General features: G+C 39.3%; 1 protein-coding gene and 1 long non-coding RNA gene across 3 annotated transcripts; both read left to right on the top strand.

The window, feature by feature from the left end:
* The first annotated feature begins 4486 nt into the window (after window positions 1-4486).
* LOC104106775 (rust resistance kinase Lr10-like) lies at window positions 4487-7440 on the top strand. Of its 2 annotated transcripts, none has more exons than XM_018774332.3 (3): window positions 4487-5264; window positions 5361-5390; window positions 6183-7440. In XM_018774332.3, exons 1-3 carry the CDS (start codon window positions 4553-4555, stop codon window positions 7298-7300), a joined length of 1860 nt encoding a protein of 619 aa, XP_018629848.2. In that variant the 5' UTR covers window positions 4487-4552; the 3' UTR covers window positions 7301-7440. The 2 variants fall into 2 exon arrangements, with proteins under 2 accessions (XP_018629848.2, XP_009613694.2); XM_009615399.4 differs by having other exon boundaries at window positions 5355-5390.
* A 565-nt stretch (window positions 7441-8005) lies between these two features.
* On the top strand, window positions 8006-10037 carry LOC138900528 (uncharacterized). The gene is made up of 2 exons (XR_011411597.1): window positions 8006-8797; window positions 8947-10037. It is a non-coding gene; the product is annotated as an uncharacterized lncRNA (long non-coding RNA).
* Window positions 10038-20926: the final 10889 nt, after the last annotated feature.

Below are 20926 nucleotides of genomic sequence, written 5' to 3'. Positions count from 1 at the left end.
TGAACTTAGTAGCGCGTCCGGAATATGATTTGGAGGTTTGTAGTAGAATTAGGCTTGAATTGGCGAAAGTTGAAATTTTGGCGATTTTGGCCGGTAATGGAAATTTTGATATCGGGGTCGGATTGGATTTTCAGAAGTTGAAATAGATTTGTGATATCATTTTTGACTTGTGTGTAAAATTTGAGGTCAATCGGACGTGGTTTGGTAGGTTTCGACGTCGCTATGGAATTCAGAAGTTTAGAAGTTCTTTAGGCTTAAATCCGGGTGTAATTTGGTGTTTTGATATTGTTTTGAGAGATTCAAAGGTTCGCCTAAGTTCGTACCGGGTAATAGGACTTGTTGGTATAATTGGTTGAGGTCTCGGAGGCCTCGGGATAATTTCGGGTGGTTAACGGCTTGATGAGAGTTGAGGAATTGCAGGTGAAGCTGTTGCTACTGGTGTAACTGCAGGTGCGGAGTGGGAACCGCAGGTGCGAGCCCGCAGAAGCGAAGGAGGAGCCGCAGATGTAGCTAAAAAGGATCTGGGCAGAGGACACAGGTTCAATGGCATTCCCGCACTTGCGATGGTCGCAGAAGCGGATTTAGGGGCGTAAGTGCGAGTTTGGACCGCAGGTGCAATGTAGTTCCCGCACCCGCGAAGAACGCAGATGCAGTCACTTGATTGCAAGAGCGGAGGCAGTGTTTAGTGATTTTTCCGCAGAAGCGGGATTTTCCCGCAGATGCGGCTCCACAGATGCGGAAATGGAGTCGCGGGTGCGAGAAGTCTGGGCAGAACCTATAAATAGAAGACTTCGAGATTTTTCACCATTTTCATCATTTTTGAGCTCGGACTTTGGGGATTTTGAGAGAGATTTCGGAGTAATCACTAAGGTAAGTTCCTTGTGCCTATTTATCTTCAATAATGGTATTTGCCCAATGATATTTACACCTAGTTGGTGAGTGTTTGAGGTGAGATTTGGGAAGTTAAGGCTTGGGAATTGGAGAGTAAATTTTGGGGATTTGGAGGGGCAATTGAGGTCGAATTTTGATAAATTTGGTATGGTTAGACTAGTAAGTGAATGGGCTTTCAGGTTTTGTGACTTTCATAGGGTTTCGAGACGTGGTGCCGGGGGGGGGGGGGGGGGGGTTGAGCCGATTTCGGATTTTGGACTATATTTTAGTAGTTTTCTTGTGGAATTGTTCCTTTTTGCCAATATTGATTATCTCGTACTGTTTGTGGCTAGATTCGGGGCATTTGGAGGCCGATTTGAGAGGCAAAGGCATTTCGGAATAGGATTTCTGCGCGGTTGAGGTAAGTAACAGTATTAAATATAATTTTGAGGGTATGAAACCCCGAGAATTGGTATGATGTGAATATTTGGAGGTGACGGGCATGTGAGCGTGCACGGTGAGGGATTGTGACTTGGTCCGTCCCGTGAGACTGTAAAGTTGAATAGCCATTGTTATTACTTATTTTTCCTTATATTTGAGCAATTGACTGCCTTTCATGTTAGAAACCATGCTTAGGCCATATGATATCACTGTTAGGACCCACAACAGTTGTATACTTGTTGAATTGACTGCTAATTATTGTCTTGTACTCAGTCACAATTTTACTTGTGTGTTATATCTCCGTTCCCTCTCATTTCTTGTTGATACTTGTTGTATTCTCTGTTTGGGCAAATTATTATGATATTCTGTGAGCCCGAGGGGCTGGAGAGGTTAGTGACTGAGATAGGGCCTGAGTGCCGAGCTGTGAGCTGTGAGGTATATGGATCGGGTTGCACGCCGCAACAAGACTTCGGACTATATATATATATATATATATGGATCGGGTTGCATGCCGCAACAAGACTTCGGGCTATATATATATATATATATATATATTATTGGATCGGGTTGCACGTCGCAATAATATTGGATCGGCTTGCATGCCGCAATAATATTGGATCGAGCTGCATGCCGCAGCAATATAGCGCTTGGGATGAAGGAGCCCCTCCGGAGTCTGTACACCCCAGTGAGCGCAGGTACCTATTGAGAGTGTGTATTGAGGGCTGAGAGCCGAGATTATGAGCTGTTGAGATGAGTTGAGTGATTGCTGCCTTGAGAGGCTGTACTTGCTTTTAATTATTGTTGCACTTAGTTGTTATCTGTTATTGTTGTGGAATTTCTGGAAGATTCATATCTATTTTACTTGAGCTCGAACTGATTTGACTTATACCACCGGATTTGAAAGCATGTTCACTCTTTACTGAAAACTTTTGAAATGATCTATATTTTTATAGCTCGTCATTGCTTCTCAGTTCCTTATTTAATTCTGTTACTTGCTGAGTTGGTTGTACTCATGCTACATCCTGCACTTCATGTGTAGATCCAGGTGTGTATGGTTCTGGCGGTCGCTGAGTTCGTGCGCGAGCTGATTATCGGAGACTTACGAGGTAGCTGCCGGCATCTGCAGTCCTTGTTTCTCCTTTTCTTATTATCTTTTCTCTCTTGTATTAGCATTTGGCACAGACTGTAGTAGACTTTGTTTCTAGATTGGTTGTTAGATGCTCATGACTTAGTAATACCCCGATGTCAGGCTATTATTTCGCACTTGTGTTTTGGGTTTTTACCCCGTTATTATGTAAACCTTCAGTTAGTTTAATTGCTTTAGCTCACTTCTGTTATATATTGAAAGCATATTGAGAATGTCGGCTTGCCTAGTTCCATGATAGGCACCATCACGACTGGTTAGGTATTTGGGTCGTGACAGTTTAGGACCACAAATTCTAAAAGTCTTCATTTTTTTCTTAAACTCCGTGCTCAGTCAAACATGTTCACATAAATTGAAACAGAGGGAGTATATCTTAGACAGCATCATGACACCTTTGTATGTTCTCCTTTATCCTCCAACTAGACACAAGTTTTGTTGTTGACCCAACTTATAAATCACAGATATGATCCAAACATAAAAAGTGCAGCTCGGTGCATTAAGTTTCCGTAATATGCGGCAGCGTGAGGTTCGGAAAAGGACCAGACCACAAGGGTTTATCTATGTATGCAGCCTTACCCTGTATTTCTGCAAGAGATTGTATCCACAGCTTGAACCCGTAACCTAGTAGTCACATGGCAGCAACTTTACTCGCCAAGGCTGGCCATCATGGTCCAAACATAAGTTTTTCATTTTATATTCAAGAATCAAGATGAGGAGGAATCTTATTGTGGATACCCTGGATTTGGGCTGAATTATAGTGAACAAGGCTTTCCTGTTGTACAAATTACTGAAAAAGAGTATATAGTTGAAGAGATTTGATATCAAGATCATACTTTTCAACTGAAAAATTCAGTCTTTGTATAGTCTTATTTGTTGATATGTAAGCTATTATTTTTATAATCTCGTTTTTTATGAATTTTGGTAGAGAGCAGGTACTGTTGTCTATTGTTCTCCTTTGAAGCCGGTGGAAACAAAGCTACAAGCGTGCAAGCATTTGGGCTCATTTTAGGGGATCTTTGAGTAGATTATTTGATTTCTCAAATCTTGTCCAATATGGCATGCTTCATCCAAAAAGAACAAAAATAAGAATTTAATTCTTGGCCCATTTCCCCGATAAAAATATGGGACAAGTGCACAAATAGTCATTCTCACGAATGCAATTTAGAGATTAGCCAACACTTATTTTGTCCTGAAATTTTAAAAAAAATAAATTGTTTCAAGACAATTCAGGGTATTTTTATTCCAAAAAATAAAACTGCAAAACTGAAATAGAGGACACACCAGTCTAATTTCTTAAAAACAGCCCTGCCTACTGTGATAATAAAAATATTATACCAAGACGAGCCAAAAGTGAAAAAGGCTTATGTAAAGCGTCTTTTTCAACTTTTAAATGAAGATACTCATTTTTCCTCGGTACTTTCTGGGATCAACTTTTATGTGGAAGGAAAGACTTGAAATGTCTCTTTTTTAATAAGTCGTGCTTTAAAACTCACCATCAAAAGGTGTGATAGGATAGTTGAGAAGCTTCTATTTTTAATAGGATGTTTCATGTTATAAGAAACGTTTTACCTTTCTTGCATACTTTTATATAATATAATGTGAATTTGAAATAATCGTGTCAGTTAATTTTGGACACAGTAAAAAAATTATCTTTGAACCTTAATAAATGGAAGGCAGATAAAGGGTAATTCAATGTACAAAGTATCTTGTGTTCACCAAGGGTCCGAAAAAATATTGCACCTTATATAATAATGAAATAGACAATCTACTCTAATACAATCATTTACTGTTGCTTCAATCAACAAAGAAAGATTAATAGAAAATTCTCCATTGTGTAAAAGTCGCAAGGTCCCACACTCCATTTTGGCTAATCTTCCATCAGACTGTCTTTCATCAAAGTTTTGCTTCCACATGTTTAAGTCAACTTAACGTGTCCAAAAGACAACAAATATTAATGCAAATCCTATAGCCAAACAAAATAAAGCAATAAAAGAAACTCTAAAAACTTCAGTTTTTTTTTAAACATTCTTGGTTAGTACTCTTGTTAATGTTGTTGCTGTTGATATTTTTTTCTTTTTTTATCCAAAAGGGTATATCATGGAATTAGTTTCTTGGTTTTTTATTTCCATTTTCTTTCATTTTTGGTGCTTTGATTCAGCTCAAGGACAGAACACATCCTCCTCAAGTTGCACTAAAAAATTCCAATGTGGAAACTTAGGAAATTTGAGCTTTCCTTTCTACAAATCCACACAACTTGATTGTGGTTTGTGTAAAGTGGATTGTGAAGCTCCTCCAAATCCCATAATTGAATTGGATGGAGTGAAATATCAAGCTCTTGAGAAACAGGAATTTTTCATCAAAATTAAGGACATTATTCTTGGAAATCTTTTGCAAAACAAGAGTTGTCAATCTTTTGATAGAAATCTGTCTTTACCAATTTCTCCTTCAATAACATATAGAGTCAACCCCTTTCTCACTTTGTTCAAATGCAATAATAGCCAGAAGATACATGAAGATGTTTTCAATTCCACAAGTTATCAAAGTTACAATAGCTGTGAAAGTTTCATATTATACTATAGCCAAACAATCAATTATTTTCAAGGTTTTCCTCTTCCTACTGGCTGTTCATTCGTTCAGTTGCCCAAGTCGTCGAGTTCAGAAGCTGAATCAAATGACTTATTTGATCTGTTAACTGATGAAGTTACACTAGGATGGACTGTGTCTGATGAATGTAATCAGTGTTATTATAGAGGAGGGAAGTGTCAAACTGATAATACTACTGACAAATTTCTTTGTTATAATACCAAAGGTAAAAGAACTTTTGTCATGGTTCACATTAAAGATTTTGGTTCTGTTTTATAAACCTCGGTTCAGCTTACATTTGCATTGTTTACTACAGTTGCAGGAAATATAAAAATGAAAGTGATTGTTGCAGGTACTTATCTATATCATTTATCTACAATTTTTTTGTTGTCCATCACATGATTTTACCCTATATAGTTTTATTTCTTCAATAGCAAAGATAACAATAACAACGAACTCCATGTAATACCATGTAGTAAAGTCTGGGAAGGGTAGAGAGGCCGCTTCAAATAGACCCCCGGCTAAAAAAAAAGACGCACAAATAACAATTGGAATAACAACGAGATAGGTGATAAAGTGATACGCAGATAGAGTAATCGAAGCAAACGAACCAACAACTAGTAAAAGAAATAAAGTAGACAAGCAGATATGGACATACCAGACTAATACTAATGCAACCAGCATGAAAAGGAAACACGCTCGCCTATAGACTGATCTTCAACCCTAATCCCCAACCTCCAGGCCCTTCTATCAAGGGTCATGTCCTCAGTAAGCTTGAGTTGCGTCATGTCCTGCCTAATCACATCTTCCCAAGACTTCTTAGGCCTACTTCTACCTCTTCTCAACCTCCTATGGCTAACCTCTCGCATATCCTCATCGGGGCATCTATGCTCCTCCTCTTCACATGCCCGTACCATCTCAGCCTAGTTTTCCGCATCTTATCCTCCACGGGGACCACTCCCACCTTGACCCGAATATCATCATTCCTAATATTATCTCTCTTATTATGTCTACACATCTATCTCAGTGAAGATAGAAAAAGCTTACTCTTTCAAAATCTTTCTTTTGTAAATAACAACTGTACTAGATGAATTGCCCCAATAACAGACTCTTCCTGGTATGTGACTTTATTTTTTTTCCACAGTTACAGTTTTCTTGATTTCTTGTAGTGGAATCTTGTTTTTGCTCTTCTGCTTCAGAAAAAAGATTTTCTGGCACAAATACATCAGGTTTTGGGTATCCAAAGCTGAGGATCACCGAAATATTGAAGCATTTCTGAAGAACTATGGGTCATACGTTCCAAAGAGATACAACTATTCAGAGGTCAAAAGAATCACCAGCCGCTTCAAAACGAAACTAGGTCAAGGAGGATTTGGTTCTGTATACAAAGGAACTCTTCCCAATGGAAGTCATGTGGCAGTGAAGGTCCTGAATGAACTAAAAGGAAGTGGTGAAGAATTCATTAACGAGGTGTCAAGTATTAGCAGGACATCACATGTTAACGTCGTGAGCCTTGTGGGATTTTGTTTTGAGGGTCGCAAAAGAGCTCTCATTTATGAATTCATGCCAAATGGATCTCTTGAAAAGTTTATCTATGATGAAAGATCTGACAATGTTTGCAAATTGGGTTGGCCAATACTGTACAAAATTGCACTAGGCATTGCTCGAGGATTGGAGTACTTGCATCGTGGTTGTAACACTCGGATTTTACATTTTGATATAAAGCCTCATAATATCCTACTTGATGACGATTTTTGTCCTAAGATCTCTGACTTTGGACTTGCCAAACTCTGTGTGAAAAAGGAGAGTGTTGTGTCAATGCTAGGTGCACGAGGGACTATCGGTTATATAGCTCCAGAAATAGTTTGCAGAAACTTGGGAGGTGTCTCTCACAAGTCTGATGTCTATAGCTACGGAATGATGGTCCTAGAGATGGTTGGAGGAAGAAAAAATGTTGATGTTGGAGTTGATCGCACAAGTGAAATCTACTTTCCACACTGGCTCTATCGACGAATTGAACTAGACGAAGAGCTTCAACTAATCGGGATAACAAACGAAGAGGAGAAAGAATGTGCAAAAAAGATGGTGATAATGAGTTTATGGTGCATACAAACTGATCCCTCGAATCGACCATCGATGAGCAAAGTTGTGGAAATGTTAGAAGGGAACCAAGACTACTCTTTGCAAATACCTCCCAAGCCTTACCTATACTTTTCCTCAAGATCAGAGGTAGAATCATCATCAGTAGCAGAACTGAGATAATCTTTGTTTGTTGATATATCAACGTAACTATTATTTGTGTAGTCTTTTTCTGTTATGGAATTTCAGCAAAAGCTGGTACTGTTATGTCTGTTTTTCTCCTTGGAAGAGGGTGGCAGGTGTGTTATTAAACAAGATATTTAGATGTTCTTGAGTGCAGAAGTTGTAGCTTCATGTTTTAAAAAAAAAGTGATTTGACGCTATAAATATATTTGTGATTTGCCTAAAGCAATTTCAGAGACTCAAAAATGTCATTTATAAGTTGTTATTTATGTTACATTCAATAAAAAAGAACTACTTCTAAAAACTTTAGAGACTCAAAAATGTCAAAATGTTGCAATCCTTTTTAGACTAAGGGAATATCTTAAAGCAAATTGAATATCAGCTATGAAAAAAGTTGTTTTCCATTATTTGAAACAATAAATTAGAAAAAGACATAAACAATTTAAACCCTAATAGGTCAAAAATGGATTAAGTATACATAGTGATCGTATAAATTTTTTTGTTTTAACCTACGATCAGGTCAAATTACCATTTTTATCATGTTGCCTATAAATATTTATTTTTTGAAATTTAACTGTAATTACATTATTAAATGACTTGATTCTATAAGTATTTGAAATTTAACTGTAATTACATTATTAAATAACTTGATTCTATAAGTATTTTTTTTAAGCTGTTTGTATATAGTTTAACTGCAACCCTTGTTAGCCAGACTGCTTTCTTCCGCCTAAAACCTCTCTAAACTAAAACTCATAAAAAGTTTCTAGTTTCACTTGTTTCCTCCCTTATTTCTCTCTTGACCACATTAGACTTTTGATGGACATCCCTTCTCCTACCTTAGTTTTCATGGACATCCACTAAAATTATCATTTTTCCATCTATAAAATCCACCCTCTTCCCTTTCATTCTCATATTCTCTTTTATTTCCCTTTTAACTTTCTCATAAAAACAAAACCAACAAGAAAAAACAAAGGGAAATTAAAAGAAATAATGGCTAATATCAAGATGACAACTATACTTTTCGTTGCCATAATTTTCACTATCTTTGCTTCAAGCAAATTTGCATGGGCACATGAGGAAATTCATCCCCATGTTCAACCCCAACCTCACCCCCACCCCCAACCCCAACCTCACCCCCACACCCAACCCCAACCCCACCCACAATCCCAGGGTTTTGAAGGACCAGTATATGAATATGCAGGACAAAGGTTGAAGATAGAACCAGGACATGAATTATGTTATCAAAAATGTTATCAAGATATTTTTGCTGGTGAAGGTAGTCCATTATATGCAGAAAAAGAATGCTACCATATGTGCCATAACAATGGTAAATTTGTATTTCCAAACTTTAGTCCTCCACCTTGCGCGAACAAGGTTTAATCAACGTGTATAGAAACAATTACTCCCTCGATCTATTCTTCCAATTTATATGGCGGCATTACTATTTAGGGAGTCAAAAAAAGACGTTTTTCTTTGACCACACATATATGGAGGCAGGTAATGTTTTTAATTCCATGTCATATTAATTAATCAACAAAGATTCTTTTTTATAATTATGGTGTGATATATATATATATATATTTTTTTTTTTTACGTTGGTGATCATTTTTCGATTGTAATTCCGGTTGTAATGGGGTTACACCAAGGTTCTGCGCTCAGTCCGTTCTTATTCACCCTGGTGATGGAGGCGTTAACACACCATATTCAAGAGGATGTGCCATGGTGCATGCTATTCGCCGATGATATAGTTCTGATTAATGAGTCGCGAGCCGGTGTTAACGAGAGGCTGGAGGTTTGGAGACAGGCTCTTGAGTCTAAGGGTTTCAAGCTGAGCAGGACAAAGACGGAATACATGGAGTGTAAGTTCAGCGCTGAGTCAGGGGAAGTAGGCGTGGATGTGAAACTTGATTCGCAGGTCATCCCGAGTAGAGGCAGCTTCAAGTACCTTGTTTCGTTTATCCAGGGGGGAGGGGAGATCGACAAGGATGTCACACATCGTATTGGGGTAGGATGGATGAAGTGGAGGTTAGCATCTGGAGTCCTGTGTGACAAGAGAGTGCCACCGATACTCAAAGGTAAGTTTTATAAAGCGGTGGTTAGACCGGCCATGATGTATGGGGCTGAGTGTTGGCCCGTTACGAACTCACATATTCAGAAGATGAAAGTAGCAGAAATGAGGATGTTGCGGTGGATGTGCGGGCACACTAGGATATATAAGATTAGGAATGATGATATTCGGGAGAAGGTGCATGTGGCTCCCATTGATGACAAGATGCGGGAAGCGAGACTTAGATGGTTTGGACATATTCAGAGGAGAAGCCCAGATGCTCCGGTACAGAGGTGTGAGCAGCTAGTTACGGAGGGCATGAGATGAGGTAGAGGGCGGCCTAAGAAGTATTGGGGAGAGGTGATCAGGCAGGATATGGCGAGGCTCCATATTTTCGAGGACATGACACTTGATAGAAAGATGTAGAGGTCGGGTATTAGGGTTGTAGGTTAGGAGGTAGTTGAGTCGTGCCTTACTTCATAACATGGTGAGACTAGCCATGTAGGGTTTTTGTCTAAGATAACTAGTGGGAATGTTGTGGCTTACTATTTCGCTTTTCAGTGCAGGTCCTATTTACTAGCTATCGCTTTTGCTTTAAATCTTTCTTCTAGATTTCATGGTGTTCTTATTTTTCTTATGACTATTGTGGTGATACTAATATTTACTAATATTGTCTCCCTTTACTTTGCATCTTTCTTCTGGATTTCATGATATTTCTATTTATCCTATGATTGTTGTTGTGATACTAATATTGTCTCCCTTTTTTTTTTTGAGCCGAGGGTCTTTCGGAAACAGCCCCTCTACTCCTTCGGGATAGGGGAAAGGTCTGCGTACACACTACCTTCCTTAGACCCCATTAGTGAAATTTTACTGGGATGTTGTTGTTGTTGTACGTTGGTGATCATTTGTAATTGTAACAGATATATGAAATGAAACTTAACATGGCATTGATGTCATCAATTTACTGATTTGTGTTATATTAATTTTATGTGGTTACATTCAGGGGCGGATTCAGATCAATAGCTACGGGTTCCCCTGAACCCAATAGCTTTTGTCTAGAGCCTGTATTTGTATTAAAAAATTTATTAAATATATAAGAATATTTAGTCGGAAACTCAGTCCGTTCATCCGATTAGTATTGCAACAACTAATCCGCCTCTGGTTACATTTGTTTAATAATGCGACTTACGTGTTGGGAACGTGCAATCTAGGAGTGCAATGGGTGTGCGTTTTTTTTTGGTTGGTGATTCTTATTAATGTCTTTGTTTTAGGAGATCGATTTTTATGGCACATTAAAAATATTATTTTGGTTACATGACGGTGTTTGCAGGAAATTGATAAATCAAATTGGCAAGGTCCATTAGAATGTCCAAAATGGATATTATTTAAACTCACATTTTAAGAGTTCTTAAATTTCACCTCTTATTTTTCTCTCAATAAGAGGTGAAACAACAAATGTCCCAAATGCTTAGGGTTAATCTCACTAGAAAATTTGTGTTGAATTCTAAAAATGAATGATTTCGAGTTAATTGTATCACTCCAAACAAAAATGTAGCTAAGTTAAAATAGTGATAAACTTTAAAGAACCGTTTTTTTTTTAATTTCTTATTTACAAATGACCCTCATGGCCTCACCCTATAAAAGTTATTGCAAGCCCTTTTCATTCCTTCTCTTTACATCTCAACCAAACAAAGGTAGCATCTTTGAGATTTATTTAAAAAGGAAAAGCATGGAATACGATACTATAAAAAGAAGAGGCAATCGTTGTACTCCTTCCGTACACTATTACTATTCTAAAAATAGATATTCACTTTTACTTATCACTTTTTGTATATCAAGAGAAAATAATTTTATTTTTCTTATACCTACAGTATTAATTACTCATTTCAAATTATATTCTCAAATGCATTAAAAATATACATCAATTAATATGGGTATCATGGTAAATTATGCACTTCATTTATTATTTTTTAAAGGGTGTGCAAGGTCAATAGTGGACAAGTAAAACTAAACGGAGGGATATATAGTAGCCGAGAATTGAATAAGAAAAGTTATAGTTAATTAACCATTTCCACCGCAAAATAAAGACAAACAAAATGAAAATCGCCCTCGTAAGGTATTCCATAGAAAAAAATCTTATTCATATTTGATATTTACTAGTGATAGTTGATCACGCCCAACTATACCTTATAAAAAGGACTAAGCGGTCGTTGCAAATATATTCCGACTAATAAGTCCGGAGTCGAATCCCACATGAAATTAACCTATCAAACACAGCTACCAGACTCGCACGAACTCACACAATCAATCTTCAGAATTATTTAAGTAATAATTTGGATGTTTACTAACTAAATATTACGTAATGAAAATGCAACAATTAATAACTAACTACTAACGGGTTATAGACAAGTTGTGAATGATCTAAGGTTGTGATTTTCCCTATTGTCGGAATCTTTTCCGCTACGTTTTCTATAAATTTGTCTAAGTCTTCTCTATCGATCATGAGCACTCTGACTGTCGTAACTCTCTTCCTAGTAATTACCACAATTTACTAGATATATTTTCCCGAATTACGCTAGCTGGCATTAAGTACGGCTCACTCGGATCGCACCAAGGTTTCATTATCCCTAATCCCACCTTTAAACCCTTCGTATTGATCCCTCATATACGTTAGGAGTGATGTTGTTCAACAACTACCTAAATATGCACTCTCTCCCGAGTAATATATACTAAATAGGCACAGCCAATTGAGGGCCCTTCAATCAACCACAATTATATTGTAGTTGAATAAATAGAGAAAATACTATAGCAAATCTATATTAACGTAACAAGAAAATCACTCTTCAATAGGTTCCATCAAAACCTTAGATTAGGAGTTTAGCTACTCATGCTCATAGTAACAATATCCACAATATTTTGCATAATTAAATAACAAAGTACAGATAAAGGGATGTAGAAATCGATGAGTCTAGCTCCCAACGGTTGTTCCACGAGCTATCCTTGCCTCCAATTACCAGGAGTCCTTCAAAAGTGGCGTTTTAGGTCTATTTATATGTGTAGGAAAAGACCTAAACGTGTAGGCCAAGTCCTAGCCAAACCAGGATACGAAATAAGTCTTCAAAGTTCGGAATGTGCGCGCCTCAGACCTGGCCTCGCGAGGCTTCACGCGAGCTGAAGCTCACCCCAGACCTAGCCTCGCCAGCCTTAACGTGAGGTGGAGCTCACCCCAGGCCTGGCGTCGCTAGCTCCCACGCGAGCTAAAGGGCTCGCCCAGCCTGCTCTAACGTCTGCTCTAGGCCTGGCTTCACCAGCTTTTCATTTGTCGGTTGCTCACTTCTTTCTTTCTTCTTTTCAATTATTTTCGAGACCAATTTAGACTTTACTTATTCCTTTTGCTCTACTTTCATCTCCAATTCACCTACACATAAAATAGACTCAATTACGCATAAATAAAGTATAATTTATCATTAAGCATATCAAATGCAAGGCGAATAATATGCTAAACTATGGAATTATAGCCATACATAAATACTCCACACTTAAACATTGCTCGTCCTCGAGCAATCAAACTACACTTATAGACACAACCTTTCTAAAAAGTTCCCTTAACTCATTACACCAAGAATATTTAAAATAGTCTAAGCCTAAAGGTGTAATATCCTCGCCTCAAGATTTGACTCACAAATACCATGCCTTATTCACAATTCACTCACTTACTCTAACTTAGAGGTCAACGATATTATCTTTCCCTTATGAATCATGTGCCCTTACCCAATCAAAGAGCTTAGTTCCACACACAATGAATTTTAAGAACGTAGGAACTCAGGATAGAAAAAATCCACTCGCTCTCAAAAATAACATTCATATGCCACACATGATGCACCACAGGCTTGCCCGTAGTGTAATACTCTACTAATCGAGTTCATTCAGTCTAAGATCAAGTAGGACTTTCATTGGTTGTAATGTAGGTTGCGGGTCGGGTAGGATACATTTGTATATGAGTGACTACACATCCCTTAAGCACTTTAATACATATACCTTAATACAACAGCTCATACTTATGTCAAACCCAAAATTCCACTATCATTTCAAATTATATTACCCCATACTCTTTAAGCACAAGTATATCAATAGCCACCATCATCAAGAATTATTTTTCATACAATACACTATTATCATTTTTCTCTCATCTCTTATTATTTTCTTTCTCTTCAAGTGGCTTTTATTGACATCTTTTTTTTTCAAGACAATGCACATTTCTCCTCATTTTAATTGTTCCACTCAAAATTCACCCCACCACCCCACACTTTAACTTTTACATAATTCATCACAATTTAAGTGCTCATGAGAGGTGACAAGGTTCAAATTTATGGTCAATTCAAGCAAAGGGGTATGGCCTGTAATGTGGTTACCAAAGAAACAGGATTATAGGCTCAAAGAGGTTAACTACGATACATAATATTTAGGTGGGTAAACTATATATATCTGGTTTAACAAAGAAACTCCTATATCACTTCCTAGACTGAACAAGGCTACTATTTCACTTTGCACACACACGGGACAAGTTCTAGACATCAAATGTAATGCACATAATACATACAAACCTCACACAAACATGGCACATAACTCACTTAGGATTGGTTTCATCGCGCCTCCAGTCTAAGTAGTTAAGCAAAATTAAGAATCTATGATTTAAGGTACTTATACTAGAGTCAAAAACCGAGCCTAAACGTCACAACCATAGTACTAACTATTCTCAAGGCATAACAAAGCTAAGAGATATTTTTGCAATTAAATGCATAGCCCCGTGGTTCCTACTCCTAAAATTTAAAACTAACTACACCCGGTTCAACTAAAAGCTCTTGAAAAAAAACCGCAACCCAAAGAAAAACCAAGGGGAAAATACTACACTACCTACAAGAAAATATTTTTGATTTTTTTTTTTTTTAGACTTACTTCCCTCAAGAAATTGTCTAGGAGATCCACGTCGGGAAGAGTAGAGTCCAATTTTTCTATATATTTTATAACTAAAAACAAATAACTAAAATAATTAACTAAGCTAATACTTAAAACAATCAACTAAAACAAAGACGACACTTACTAAAATAAAACAAATAACTAAGCAACACTAATATTTACAAGTCCCCACCCCACACTTAGATCATGCATTGTCCTCAGTGCATGCACAAAATGACAAAATAAGAAAAACTGAGTAGAGTGTAAGGAAAAACTCCCTAGTTATGCTGCATCGTCACCCTCATCCTCTGAGGCTTCCCACTCTTCATCTTGTGCTTTCTCCTCATCATCATCTGACTGCTCTTGCTCGGCCTCAGACTGCTCAGGTGTGTTGACATCCTCATCATCTGGGAGTTTGTATCCATCACCTAGCCTAACCAGTTGTTGAGCATGAGCATTGAGCGGGAACTGCTCCTCCAATACGTCTCTCTCTGCTATAGTAGCCGGCTGACCCCCTAACCTCAGCTGCAAGTCCATTATCCCATAGAAATAGGCCATAAAACTACCATCACGAGCATTGCGCTCGGCACCTGTCAATGATGGCATGGCAATCTCTTCCTTCACCCAGATTCTAGTAATGTCTGTCTGTCGTATGGTCTGTTCAATGATGTGTTCAAACTCTACCTCTTCCTCAACCTCCTCGTGTCTTAAGAACTGAGTCAAAAAATTGGCAAATTACATTCGATCGACCTTCTTACTCGTCCTTACTGAAGACATTTGGTAGCAGAGCAGATGACCCCCATTCAACCTTTGACCCATCATGAGGAAGTAGAGCACACAAGTCCTTTTTCAACTAATGAGCATGTCATGATTGAGCCTCCACCCTCATGCATTAATCAGTTTCAACCAAACTTGAGCCTCTTCCCTCATCTTCTTTTTGGGGAACTTCTTGTGCCGATTTGTTTTCTTATCACATATCCACACTGCCGTAGAAGTGACACCACATAACGTGTGTCTCAACTCTCTATATGTAGGATGGCGAATGAAGTAGTCCAATAGCTCCACAGGAATATCTGAAGCACCTAAAAAGTTACATATGGCTGAGGCTGAAAAGTTTATCAACCGTCCACGAATCAGCACCAGTTGTTCGATTTCCTGTGGATCAAACCCTGCATAGAATTCCTGCACTAGATTTAGATTAATATCCCCTGTGTTCTTAAAGACATAGCTCAACCCCAAATCATGGATGACCTTCCAAATAGCCTGGTACTTTGCTTGCAGTCGGCGCTCATGGATAGCGGCTCCCGGATGTACATGTTTAGGCCTACAACACCTATACCAATCCTTAGTATGTGGAGGTATGCTTCTAACGCCAAACTCTCGTTGGCCTTGGGGTTGTGGACGCATGGCTTCTATAGATGCCACATCTTATGCTCATTCACCTTGACTGGAGTTAGCTTCACCCACTTTACTCTTCTTTGGGGGATGTGCGGAGGTCTCCTTTGCTTTAACCGGAGCAATGGAAGTAGCCTTTCCTTTGCCGGTGTCTTTTCTCGTAGACATAGTCGTTCCTATACAAGTAATCATCAAACAGTTAAAATTGCATTACGATATTACATACATGGTCTTGCCCAAATTACCTAGGTTACTCAGACTTCACCTCGTATTTTCTTAATCATGAGAATCAAACAACAACACATGGGTGCTTCCTCCAATTTCGAAGCATCGGGCTACTAGTGAGGTACCCCACACTTAAGATTTTAATGTGGTGCACGACTGCATAATACTAGTCTATTAATCCCGGAGACTCGGGCTCCAATGGGGACACGGAATGCCATTGAGGCATTATAGAAAACATGTAGCATGCACTAGTGCCATGGGAGTGCTTGTAGGGGTATGGGATTGCCCCGCCCTCCCAAATCACCTTGGGCATTCTGTACTACCACGTGTTCATACAATAGCAACACCATTCCTATGGGGTTCATGGGGTTGGGACACACAAACACATTATTACAATAAAGAACAACCCCCAAATTTTGTGTCTAATTTCATTCCTTCATCCAACTCGAAATTGCAAAGGAAGGAGATAAGAATCATACCTTAGATGCTTTAAGAGGAAGAATTTACCTTGGTACTTCTATTGCAAGTGAAGGAAATAGGAGAAGCTTGCTTGAATTCAATGGAGTTGGGAGGGGGATGGGTGCCAGTGTTGCGTGAGTGTGTGAGGGCAATGTATCTACGTGAGTATTTTGTGAGGAGTGAAGTGTTTTAGGTTAGGATATTGTGTTTTTGTTTTGTTTTGGGCGTTTAATTGAGGGAGTTAGAAGCAAATAAGGGAACAAAAATTAAAATAAGCCCGACAAATACTTACCTGGCACCGCCTACATTATTACCTGACCCTAGCCCTCGTGATGCGAGGTCATATGCGAGCTAGAGGGCTTGCTGCGCGAGGCTTGTCGCTTGAACCATCTGGCCTTTTACCTTGCGACGCCATATATAATGCGAGTTTCAGCTCGCGTAAACCCATGCGAGGTGAGCTCCCACACCAGGTTTTCTTCAGGCGACGCACAGTGCTCCGTACGACATGCCAAAATCACCTGCAAACTTGTTAGTACCTAAAAATGAAAAGACAAATTCTAACTACACTAAAAATCAACTACGAATTGGGTTTCCTCCCAACAAGCACCTTAGTTAACGTCGCGGCACGACGAATACAACATTACAATGGGTTGCCTCCCATAAAGAGCTTGATTTAACATCGCGGCATGACGCAGGTAATCATACTTAAGGCTCGCTCAACATTGGTGGCTCGAGCAGATGAGTCACTGACACTACTTTCGCATCATCCATGCCCAAATAATGTTTTAACCTATGCCCATTGGCTCTAAACGTGTGAGATTCATTTTCCACAGTAATCTCTACGGCACCAGTGGGGTGAATCTCTACCACACGAAATGGTCTTGACCATCTTGACTTTAATTTGCCCAAAAATAACCTCAATCTTGAATTGTATAGCAATACCTTATTTCCTGGTTTAAAACTCCGCTCAAGAATATTTTTATCACGCATCATCTCCATTCTCTCCTTGTATAGTCTTGTGCTCTCAAAAGTGTGGTAGCAAAACTCATCAAGCTCATGCAACTTTGTGACTCTACTTGTACCTGCAGCTTGTATATCGAGATTCAGCTACCCCAATGCCCATAAAGCTCTATGCTCCAACTCCACTAGTAAGTGACACATCTTCCCAAACATCAATTTATATGGCGACATGCTAATCGGAGTTTTGAAAGTGGTACGATAGGCCTAGAGTGCATCATCTAACTTCCTTGCCCAATCCATTCTTGTAGCATTCACAGTCTTTGTCAAACGCTTTTTATCTCTATGTTCGAAACTTCCACTTGCCCACTCGTTTGTGGATGATATGGGGTGGCAACCTTGTGGCGTACATCATACTTTTCTAACAACCTTGCGAAGGCTCGATTATAGAAGTGAGTGCCTCCGTCACTGATTATTGCCCTTGGAGTGCCAAATCGGGTGAATATATTCTTTCTCAAAAAACCAATTACCCCCTTTGCATTATTTGTAGGGAGCGCTGCAACCTCCACCCATTTTGACACATAGTCCATAGCTACGCGTATGTACTTATTGCCATGTGAGTTGACGAAAGGCCCCATGAAATCGATTCCCCATACATCAAACACTTCTACCTCCTAAATTGGGTTCATAGGCATCTCATGTCGACGGGAAATATTCCCGATTTGTTGGCATTTGTCATAACCCTACACCCATAAGTGTGCATCTTTGAACAATGTCGGCCAGTAGAAGCCCGACTCCAGCACTTTCGCAGATGTCCTTACTCCTCCGAAATGGCCACCATATGGTGACGCATGACAAGCCTGCAAAATAGAAAATTGGTCTATCTCGGGGATACATCTCCGGATCATGTTATAAAAACAAATACTGAACAGATAAGGCCCATCCCAATAATACATGCGACAGTCATGAAAGAACGTTTTCTTTTGAACAGAGGAAAGGTCATAGGGAGAAAATACCGCTTGCTAGGTAGTTTGCAATGTCTATATACCATGGCGCTGCCTCAAGACTCATGGCTAGTAGTTGTTCATCCGGGAAAGTCTCCAAAATCTCATCCCCCTCAACCTTCTTTTCGGCTCCTTCCAGCCTAGACAAGTGATCAACCACTTGGTTCTCCGTTCCCTTTCGGTCATGGATTTCCAAGTCAAATTCTTGTAGCAGTAGCACCCATCGAATCAGGCGTGGCTTTCACTCCTTCTTATAAAGAGGTACCTAAGAGCAGCATGGTAAGTATAAACAATTACCTTTGAGCCTATCAAGTATGACATGAATTTGTCAAATACGAATACTAGTGCTAGCATCTCCTTCTCGGTTACTGTGTAATTTAGTTGGGCACCACTCAAAGTTCTATTTGCGTAATATATTGGATGCATGACTTTGTATTTGCGCTGCCCAAGCATTGCTAAATCTTTTATAAATCGTCTATAGAACCCTGCATGGCCAAGGAAACTTCTTATTGCTTTGACGGAAGTGGGTGGTGGAAGCTTTTCGATCACATCAACCTTTGCATGATCTACCTCAATGCCCTTACTCGACACTAGGTGCCCCAAGACTATACATTCTTGTATCATGAAATGGCACTTTTCCCAATTGAGCACCAGATTAGTCTTGACACATCTTTTCAGCACTCTTTTCAAATTCCTTTGGCAATCATCGAATGAGTCTCCCACCACCGATAAATCATCCATAAAGACTTCTGTGATGTCCTCTACCATATCAGTGAAGATGGCCATCATGCACCTTTGAAATGTGGCGGGTGCATTGCATAGGCCGAATGGCATCCTCCGGAAGGCGTAGACGCCATATGGACAGGCGAATGATGTTTTCTCTCTATCTTCAGGGACAATGGAGATTTGATTATACCCTGAATATCCATCCAGAAAGCAAAAGTGGTACTTCCCAGCCAATCTATCTAATATCTGTAGTCCATACAAATTCGCCATCCCGTGACTGTTCTTGTTGATATCAACTCATTGTTCTAATTTTGCACTACAGTCATCCCACATTTCTTAGGCACACATTGGACTGGACTGATCCAGTTGTTGTCGGAGATGGGGAAAATGATTCCCGCATCTAACCACTTTTTCACCTCTTTTTTCACAACCTCCTTCACATTGGGGTTCAGCCTTCTTTGATGTTATATGGAAGGTTTGTGGCCGTCTTCCAGTAGAATCCTATGCATACAGAAGGTCGGGCTGATACCCTTAATGTCTGTAATGGTCCAAACAATTGTAGTTTTGCCCTCACTCAATACCTGCAAAAGATGTTTTTTCTGCACATCTAACAACCCAGATGAGATAATAACATGTAAAGTCGAGTTAGGTTCAAATAAAGCATACCTGAGGTGAGGTGGTAGCGCCTTCAGTTCCAACTTTGGTGTCTCTTCTATCGATGGCTTAGCTGGAGGAATTTTTCTTTCTTCTAAGTCCAAACGCTCAAATTCGAGCTCTCTTTTCCAAAACCCTTGGCCTTCAAGAGCCAACACCCACTCCGCTAAATCCTCTCCATTTACTTCATGTAAGTTCAAGAGACAGGCTGCTAGAGGGTCTTTAGCGTTCAAGGTCTCATCTGCCTCCTGCAAAATTACATCCACGGCTTCTATTAGAGAGCAATTAGCAAATTCACTTGGTCGCCACTTAGATTTTTGCACGTTGAATGTTATTTATTTATCATTTAGTCTCATTTTGAGCTCTCCAGTTTCACAGTCAATTAAAGCTCTCCCTGCGGCCAAGAATGATCTTCCCAAAATTATGGGAATCTCCTCGTCAACCCGGCAGTCTAGAATGACAAAATCTACTGGGAACACAAACCCCAACTTGTACTAATACATCATCAAGGATACCAGAGGGCCTCTTCACTGTCCAATCGGCTAGCTGTAGTAACATAGACGTGGGTCTAGGTCTTCCAATGCCTAACCTTTTGTAGATAGCCAATTGCATCAAGTTTATGCTTGCCCCTAAATCACACAATGCTTTAGCAAAAGCATAGCTGCCTATCGTACATGGGATTGTGAAACTCCCTGGGTCTGACAACTTCTCAGCTATGGGTCTTGTCACGACTGCACTACAGGTCTGTTTTAGTGTAACAGTAGACAGGTCTTGGAAGTCAAATTTGCGAGACATTAAATCTTTCATCATTTTGGCATACCCAGGCATCTCCCGTAACGCATCAATCAGTGGAATGTTCACCTGTATTTGTTTCAACATCTCCATAAATTTCTTATATTGCTCGTCCTTCTGATATTTGGCCAATCTCTGCTGGAATGGTGCTGGAGGTGCTTCTTTCCTGTGATTTGAGTTTTATCTTGCTCAGGCACTGCTTCGACTGTCGTTTCTTGTGCTACCCCAGTCTCCTTCGCAACCTCTTTTTCTTTTCTTGTGCTCTCTTGTGTATGTTGTACCGTTACCTCAGTTAACCCTGTTGAATCATCTATCTCAATGGGTACTGGCACAAGTGTTTCTATGGGTCAGCTTTCGCGAGCAATCTCTTGCTCCAGATCTAGGTCTCTACCATTTCATAGACTCACTGCC

This window comes from Nicotiana tomentosiformis, chromosome 10, assembly GCF_000390325.3.
Source record: "Nicotiana tomentosiformis chromosome 10, ASM39032v3, whole genome shotgun sequence".
In the NCBI taxonomy this organism is placed as follows: Eukaryota; Viridiplantae; Streptophyta; class Magnoliopsida; order Solanales; family Solanaceae; genus Nicotiana; species Nicotiana tomentosiformis.
The sequence above is the reverse complement of the archived record's forward strand: the minus strand, read 5'-3'. Positions and strand labels throughout refer to the sequence as shown.

Excerpts from the sequence above, each read along its gene's own strand:
- LOC104106775 (XM_009615399.4), top strand. The coding sequence starts at position 4,553 with ATGGAATTAGTTTCTTGGTTTTTTATTTCCATTTTCTTTCATTTTTGG. Across the intron at positions 5,265-5,354 it reads TCTTTGTTATAATACCAAAG|TTGCAGGAAATATAAAAATG; the intron begins GTAAAAGAACTT and ends TGTTTACTACAG. Across the intron at positions 5,391-6,182 it reads AATGAAAGTGATTGTTGCAG|TTACAGTTTTCTTGATTTCT; the intron begins GTACTTATCTAT and ends TTTTTTCCACAG.